The sequence below is a fragment of the Zingiber officinale genome, chromosome 3B, assembly GCF_018446385.1.
Source record: "Zingiber officinale cultivar Zhangliang chromosome 3B, Zo_v1.1, whole genome shotgun sequence".
Classification (NCBI taxonomy): domain Eukaryota; kingdom Viridiplantae; phylum Streptophyta; class Magnoliopsida; order Zingiberales; family Zingiberaceae; genus Zingiber; species Zingiber officinale.
Genome location: NC_055991.1, coordinates 90,026,856 through 90,035,705, shown reverse-complemented (window position 1 = coordinate 90,035,705; position 8,850 = coordinate 90,026,856). Strand labels below are relative to the sequence as shown.

General features: G+C 38.0%; 1 protein-coding gene across 1 annotated transcript; it reads left to right on the top strand.

Moving 5' to 3' along the window:
- The first annotated feature begins 6,078 nt into the window (after positions 1-6,078).
- On the top strand, positions 6,079-7,349 carry LOC122055014. The gene is made up of 4 exons (XM_042616413.1): positions 6,079-6,370; positions 6,449-6,514; positions 6,674-6,793; positions 7,278-7,349. Exons 1-4 carry the CDS (start codon positions 6,257-6,259, stop codon positions 7,347-7,349), a joined length of 372 nt encoding a protein of 123 aa, XP_042472347.1. The 5' UTR covers positions 6,079-6,256.
- Positions 7,350-8,850: the final 1,501 nt, after the last annotated feature.

Here is an 8,850-nt window from a genome sequence, read left to right as displayed (position 1 = left end):
AAATGGAAAAGACCCTAAAAAGGATGGAAAATATCCTAAAAGGGCAAAATGAGCAAAACCTAGGGCTAGGAAAGTCAAAGCCATCAAATAGCCATAGAGGTTTGGGATACAAACCAAAGGCTAAGAAGGATGTGCCTAGTTATCATAGGGTTCCATATAGTTATGGAACAAACCCTAGGTTTAGTGGTCAAGTCAAGAATACTAGGGAAGTCATCCCTAAGAGTATTTTTGCAACCAAAGTGACTAAGACTTCTAAGAAGTCTAAGAAAGTCACTAACAAGGTCACAAGGGAGGCTATCCCTAGGGTTGACCTAGAAAATGTGACCAAGGCTTCTAAGAAGCCCAACAAGGTCACTAGGAAGGTATCTAGGGAAGTTATCCCTAGTGAGTACCTAGAGCATCCAAGGAGCATCAATAGGTGTTGGGTTCCTAGGAGCATCTTCTCTACCCCATAAATGGGTTAGAGAGTGTCAACTCCAATTAGAAGGGTAGTTAACCCAACTTTGAGGAAATTGACACTCAAGGAGCATTTTCAAGGTTTTTTGTTAACCTTTGAAAATGAAATGGAACTATTATTTACTCCTTGAAAGAGTAAAATGTGCCTAGTGGTGAAAATTTGATTTTAATCTTAAAAGGCACATATTGGGAAATTCATAAGAGCTACCAAGTTGGGATTTTGGTATGTTCTTAGGAAATTTAAGGCAATCCGGGCCTTAACTTTAAAGTGCTACTCTTGTGGAAAAATGAAATATGCCAACATTTTAGGAATATGCTTAATTTCAATTGGCATAAATTAATCAAGGAAATTGGAAATGCCAATTTAGGTTTTGGCGTTTTCTTGACGCACTTAAGGGCAATCTAGGTTTAAGTTGTAAGTTTAGCTAAGGTTTTAAGGATACTTAGATAGTTAATCTAGGTATATTTTATTTATGCTAAATCTTGCCATGATTGTTTGCCCATCATATGCCATGACATCATGTCTACTCTTGCATTCATGACTTATTATGAAAAATACAAAAATACCATGTCATGACATTCATACATCATGTAGTTATAGGATATTTTCTTTTGAAAATTATTTCCTTTTGATGTATGTCATAACATTATCATGCATTAAGTTTAATTCCTTGTAATCAAGGACAAAAGGCATTTAACAACACTTATTAACAAGTGACATCCTAGGTGGGTGTTTAATATCTCCAAAATGCCTAGATAGTATGCATGATCCCTAGATTAGGGCAAAACCAATCTCTACATCTCACAAAGACCTATAAGATGACTTGTATGTGTTTTAGTGCACATTAGATACAAGTGAGATGTTAGGATGATGAACAAAACTCAAGATGTTGATTTAGTGCATTCTTTTGAGTTTTAGTTTCATCAAAACACATAGATATGTGTTTTCCCATCATTGGGAAAGCTAATGTACAAGTCATGTGCATTAAGCCCAAGGAATATGGTGGGATATTGGTTTTGAAAATGTTTTCAAAATGATTTTGGAAAACCTTGGTGAAGGCTATCTTTTGATAGTAATCACCATTGAAGAGTTAGACACAAACTTGAAGAAAACACTAAAGTTTTGCAAGTTTTCAAGTTTGTGTTAATCTTTGAAAATATGATGTATTTTCATAGAAAACTAGTTTTCCTTGATAATATATGCCCTAAACAATGTCTACACAAATTTTCACAATTTTTGGATTTTTGTAGAATTTTCTAGGGGTTTCTGAAGTTGACTGAAATGGAATTTCTGCAACTATCAGAACTCCAATCGATCACCCGATCGATTGGAGTGCCTCAATCGATCGGGCGATCGATTGGGAAGGCAAATTCCGCGAGCAGAAGCTCGCTAGATCGATCAGCCGATCGATCCAGGTAGTCTGAATCGATCGGTGGATCGATTCAAAAAGGTTCAATCGATTGGAACCCAACTCCAATCGATCCAAGTTGCTGATTTTGGCTGGGAAAGCCTGATTTCAGCACTTTGAACCTATTTTAGTCTAGGTAACCATTCCAAACCCTTAAAATACATTTGTATACATAAAAAGGGTGTTTTCGTGTTGAAAACAAGGATGGAATGGTTAAGGAAGACTTCATTGAAGTTTAGGTTGAGGTTTGTTTCAAATTTTGAACATTTGAACCTCAAAACTTCTAAATCTGGGTTTCCTAAAGGTTTAGGGATTCCAAGTCATTGTTGGTGCAATGACAGAAGTTACCACCATGTCTTTAGGGGGAGGGACTCTTTAAAGACATGAAAATTTATTTTTTTTATGAACCTTGGAAGGTGGTTAACCATCTGTTTGAAAATGCTCAAGGTTGAGCGATTGAACTTTAATGGGGAATGGATATCCTCATTGTTCAAGTGTTTTCAAAGGATAATGCTCAAGGATGGGCATTTACCTACATTGGGGGAGAATGTAGGGTAAGGATAATGAAGGGTATGGGACCTTCAGTATCGTGTTGATCACAATAAGTGATGTTGTGAACAACGATGAGCAACTCTTCAGGGGGAGAGTTTTTCAACAATGGATTTGTTGAAGTGTGCCCAAAATTGGAGCATCGGTTGATGTGTGTCCAAAGATGGGTTGATGTGTTTTATTAGTAAGGGGTTGATGTGTGCCAATAGGGGGAGAATGAAAGGGCTTGTGAAAGGGAGTAAGTTAGGCTTTCATTACCTAGAGGGAGTTTGCCCTCTTAGGGGGAGAATGAAGAGCTTAACATATGCTTTCATTACCTAGTGGCATGAAGAATGAGACTATGTGATTAGCCTAACTTACATGTGGTATTGTAAGTGTGATTGTAGTATTGTCAAACATCAAAAAGGGGGAGATTGTTGGTGCAACATCCCTCAGGTCAAGGTTGACCTGGTTAACCAAGCTGAGTCTTGGTTTGGGTTTAGATGTTTGACAATAAGATATTGATCGAAGAAGAGTCAAGTAGGTCAAGGTTGACCGGATACTTGACTGGGAAGTCCTAACTGGCATGTTAGGCAGAAGGAAGTCCTAGTGAGTGAAGCTAGGCAGAAGGAAATCCTGGTGAGTGAAGCCAGGTGAAAGTCCTAGTGAGTGAAGCTAGGCAGAAGGAAATCCTGGTGAGTGAAGCCAGGTGAAAGTCCTAGTGAGTGAAGCTAGGCAGATGGAAAATCCTAGTGAGTGAAGCTAGGTGAAAGTCCTGGTGAGTGAAGCCAGACAAAGGAAATCCAGATGGATCAAGGATGATCGGACATCTGGTGTTGGGAAGTCCGAGTAGGTCAAAGGATTGACTGGATACTTGGCAAGGAAGGAAATTCAGATGGGTCAAGGTTGACCAGACATCTGGTGGAAGTCCAAGTAGGTCAAAGGATTGGCTGGATACTTGGCAAGGAAGGAAATCCAGATGGATCAAGGATGATCGGACATCTGGTGTTGGGAAGTCCAAGTAGGTCAAGGGAGTGACCGGATACTTGGCACGACGAGTAAAAGTCCAAGTGGGTCAAAAGGGATTGACCGGACACTTGGTGCAGAGTCCTGGCAGGTCAAGGGAGTGACCAAATGCTAGGCATGATGTACCAACAGGTCAAGGTTGACCGGATGTTGGTTAGGGAGGTTTGGGACTTGGTTTTGGGCAAAAACCAAGTGCTGGATCGATCCGTGGATCGATCCAGGCTGTGGATCGATCAGTGGATCGATCCAGATTCTTCCCAGCGAACAGAAAGCTTCTGGATCGATCCGTGGATCGATCCAGAGGTCCTGATCGATCAGCCGATCGATCGGGACGATGCTGCTTCGCGCGATAAGCGCTGGATCAATCCGTGGATCGATCCAAGCGCGTTTCCAGAGCACAGAGGCGCTCTGGATCGATCCGTGGATCGATCCAAAGCCTCCCCGATCGATTCGGAACATTTGAATCGATCGGGATCCGACCGTTGGCGTCGTTTATAGCTGCAGGCGTGCGATGGCTACGGGTAGACCTTCACCGATTCATTCCAGCTCTTCACCAGCTTCTCCACAGCTCTCTACAAGCACGTGATCGCCAGTTCTTGAAGGTTCTTGGAGGCTTTCCAAGTCAAGAGGCGGATCCATTGCAAGAGGAAGAAGTTAGGGTTAGGGTTTTCACTGCATTTCTTATAAGCTTTTACTTAATCTTTACTACCCTTTCTTCTTCTTGTACTGAGAGTCTTGTAGGGCTTCTCCGCCCTCGGTAGTTACCGAAAAGGAGTGTTTCATAGTGGAGGGTGCGTGCGTGGTGTGGATCCTTGGATTAGTCACCTCCTTTGGAGGTGGATACCAAGTAAACCAACTAGTGTTAGCGTGGTTGTATTTGTTTCTGTATTTTCCGCTGCATATCCTTGAAGAAACAAGCAACGCCAAGCGACGAGCACGCGACGAGCAATTCACTCCCCCCTCTAGCTACTTTTGGTCCTAACAGAGCTAACCAGGGTTTTCCAAGGAGTCATCCACCGACGGATTAGGATCGTTCATCTTACGGACAAATCGTGGAGTAGGAGTAAGTTATCTCCGAACCACATTACATAAACATGTTAGGTTTGTGTATTTTCCTCTTATTCATTGTCTTGTAGATTAGCTTTCTTCTTGTTAGTGTGGTTTCTATTTCTACTGCATACTAACAAGTTGTAGGAAGCGATCGAGGTGGGTGATCGGCTATTCACTCCCCTCTAGCCGTGCATCAAAGTCCCAACACTCACTGCACACATTCAAGACACAATACTGTGATGTATGTTATTTGCAGATATATTATTTTGGTAGATGAAACATGTGAAAAAGTAAATGCTAAACTAGAATCTGGGTGGAAAACACTAGAAGGGAAAACTTTTAGGCTTAGTAGAATAAAGATAGAATATATGGAATTTAAGTTTAGCAATATTAGATATAATAAGACAATTGTTAAGATAGTAGATGACAAGTTACACGACATCGAGAGTTTTAGATATTTAGGATTATTTTTGTAAAATGATGGAGGGATTGAGAGAGATGTCTTATATAGAATATAAGCAGGATGGTTGAAATGGAGGAGAGCATCGGGTGTTTTATGTGATCATAAAGTACCTTTAAAACTTAATGAAAAATTTTATAAAATCGTAATTAGACCTGCAATGTTATATGGAGCTTAATATTGGGCTATGACTCAAGAACATAGAGTTACAAAGATTAAGATGTTAAGGTGGATGTATGGATATACGAGAATGGACAGAATAAGAAATGAGAGCATTGGAAAGAAAGTCAGAGTTATATCTATTGAATGAAAACTCCGAGAGAGATATTTAAGATGGTACATGCATGTATATAGACGATCAACAAATGCTCCAGTTAGGCGATGTGAAACTATGACAAATATGCATATCAAACGAGGTAGAGGAAGACAAAAAAAGACTTGGTTAATAAAAATAAAATAAGAGAAAATTTATCTAAATATAGATAATGATATAGTAAGAGATAAAGTTCAATGGCGTAAAAAGATCCATATAGCTGATTCCATCTAATGGAATAAGGCTTCGTTGTTATTGTTATTGTATCATCACACTATTTGCCAACACCCAAGGTGGACGACTATAATACCTATTACTCGAGCTCACCTCACGCTCCCCTCGATCTTGATTTGTCATCCACCTTGAGCTCCACAACGATGACAATTGTGGCTCATGATGGCCCTCACATATCGGCCTGACCTCCACATCGCACACAATGTCTACTTCATGCCTATCATTGAGGTCTACTTATGTATTACAAAATAGTATAAAACATTTGCCTCCATGAGTATGGTGCAATACTAAAATATTTAGGAAACAAATAAAAGAATATAGTTTGAATCTCAATAGGGACAAATTATACATTAACTCTACTCCAGATTTAACCAGTAGGCAAATCAGGAGGAGGGATGGTAATTAATCGTTCAAAATCTGAACACTCGAATTAAAAAAAAAAAAGGCATAAAACCTTTTCTCCGACAAACAAACGAAGCTTTCGTATCTCCTACTTGGAAAAACTTCAGTCTTTCTATAACTAAAGTTAGGTGCTTTACCTGATAGCTGAAAGAGGAACACACCTTCCATTATAACCACCATGACAGAGACTCAAAGGGAGGCTGTTGCTGCTTCAATTCTCACACTCAGTCCAAAATCCAGTTAGCTATGTTCATTCATTCCTGATGCAGAAATCACAACAGATGTTTGGTACTACTTTCTCCTCGCAATTTCTCAAACAGAACTTGAACAAATCTCGAAGGAATCCAAGTGAAAAAATTTGGAACTGCAGCAATCAGAATGGCCGCACGCTTCAGCTCATCATCAAATAGTGTTCGCTCTACAGAGTCTATCTACAGCTCTGCAAAGCAAGAAATGGAAGAACATAGCGAGCTTAAAGATCTCCCCTCCAAGGTTTTTGCAGTTTGTTGTCAGTTAACATGGCTTGATCGTTCTGTTGATGCTCTTGTTTTGCTTTTGTCTACTCGAAAGAACCGCATGGCCAAACAGGGAGGGAGGAACAACCAACACGCTCAGCCCTTTAATCTTCACACTGAGGTATGTTGGGAATACTTGTTGTTTGCATTGAACGAACATAAATGAACGTTTGGAGCATTGAAACAATAAGTTTAGATAAATGAAATATAATTAATTTAGCTCATTATTTTTTTGGTTATAATTAATCCTTTGTCGTTGTTTTCGTGTATATGTATATAGCAAAGAGGACACAGGAAGGAACAAGAGTTTGTAAAAAGAGTGAAAGAAAGGGTTATCGAAGAGGCTAGACGAAGGATTCCCGTCGCACAAGGTCTTCCATTCACGACGGATAAACCACAGGTAAAATTTACTTCTTTTTCTTTGCTTTTTTTTTTTTTTTTTTTTTTTTTTTGAGAAAAAGGGAAAGTTAGCACATCCATATATATTTCTTCGAATGAGTTAGTCGGCTATGAACCAACCAAATTGTTGGAAGTTTTTAGTAATGTAGAATCAAAAGGGAAAAGAAATCATTAGGAAGAAAATTTACAAAGACTCATATGTTTCTGAATGATCATCTCTTTAGATGGCTTTACTACTTCAATAGTCATAATGTACTTCTTCCAATGCAAGGTTAGTCGGCTTCAAACCAACCGAATTGTTGTAAATGTTAATCATTGAAAAACCCAGGCTACATGAATTCTTAAACATGAAGAATACACATATAAAAAATATAAGAACAAAAAAGATTTAATTTCATTAAACAAACATATATGGCACAACATAGTAATACATAAACTGAAAGATAAAGGAATTTGATTAAAGAGTCATTATTCTTATCTTTTAGCGTCGTTTGGAAGATCTTGAGGATGAGGAAGCAGAAGCAAATGAGAAAAATCTTCCTTGGGTGTTAGGTTGATGTCGCTGAAAAGCTATAGGTCAATGGGAGAATCAAGCCTTTGCCCATAGATATAACAGATTGGGTTAAAGGGTTTTACATATTGAACCTGTATCTAATAACTCAAAACCCAATAAACATAAGTTAGATCAATTTAAAGGATTCCGATTGTATTCACATGTTCAATTTACAAATAAGCTCACTTAATAGGGATAATAAAATCCAACAATTTCTCACTTGAAGTACATGTGAATTGTATGTGAAATACAAGTAAAACTTTAGTTAATATAAAACTTTATGAGTACAAAATATCCTTGTAAATAATCTGGTCTATTAACTTCATTGGTATACAACTAAAGAGGTCATAGCTACTGTATATGATCGTAAGAAGCCCTAATAATAATCATAATACCAATATCATTAACGACATAGATCAAGATGTAGATGTATAATGTGGAAATTATATGAAATGTGATCAATATATATTAAATTCCAACTGGTCCTAAGGTGACCTCAAAAGAGGCGAGCTCATATTTGTAAATACTTTATGATAAACTGTAAGAGCAAATCATGATCTAAACTTTATGATTCCAAAAGGAATCTATATCACATTTACAAACACCAAGTGCTAAACAACAGCAGTAAATCATGATATTGTATTTCAGAGTGTCCAATAAACAAATAAAATCTTATGAATATTTTGAACTTTAAGTATGTATAATAATCAAAATAAAATATTTGTCTTCATGATCAAATATAGAGCAACAAAAAATATACAGATTCCTACTAAATGAGTTTTTTCTTCCATAAGAAGAACTTCTATATCCACAACATGAGTATGAAACACCATAGGCATTAAGCCTTTGGTGAGTGGATTAACCAACATAGAATCTGTGTTGATGTACTATGTCATGGCCTAACGACTCTGAACTCTTTCTTTAACCGCTAGAAACTTGATATTGATGTGCGTACTTCGATGAACTATGGTTGTTCTTGGTATAAAGTGTTATAGCATTATTATCATAGTAGATCTTCCATGGTCTATTAATGCCATCAATGATCTATAATGTTGTGATGAAGTTTCACAGCCAAATCCCGTGATGGGATACTTTATAGTATGCCACCAACTCTACTTTTATAGTAGAAGTAGTGCATCTTCTTGATGCTCTTCCAAAATATAATCCCTTCAACAAGCATGAAAATATAGCTCAAAGTGGACCTCTTGCTATTCAAGCATCTATCACAATATTAGCTTGAATAACTAATCACCTCCAGGTGATCTGACCTATGATACGTGAGCATATATCCTTTAGATCTTTGCAAATACTGCATCACTCTCTTAACCACTTTCCAGTGTGACAGTCTTAGGTCACTAATATATCTGTCTAACATCCCCACTATAATCACTATATTTGGTTGAGTACATGTACATGAGACTTCCCACTGCTAATGCATATGGGAATTGTTTTATCTCCTTTATTTCAAGTTCAAGCCGTGGACACTGATGTAAGCTAAACTTGTC

Coding starts and splice junctions, on each gene's coding strand:
- LOC122055014 (XM_042616413.1), top strand. CDS start 6,257: ATGGCCGCACGCTTCAGCTCATCATCAAATAGTGTTCGCTCTACAGAG. Junction 6,515..6,673: donor CCTTTAATCTTCACACTGAG/GTATGTTGGGAA, acceptor ATATGTATATAG/CAAAGAGGACACAGGAAGGA. Junction 6,794..7,277: donor TCACGACGGATAAACCACAG/GTAAAATTTACT, acceptor CTTATCTTTTAG/CGTCGTTTGGAAGATCTTGA.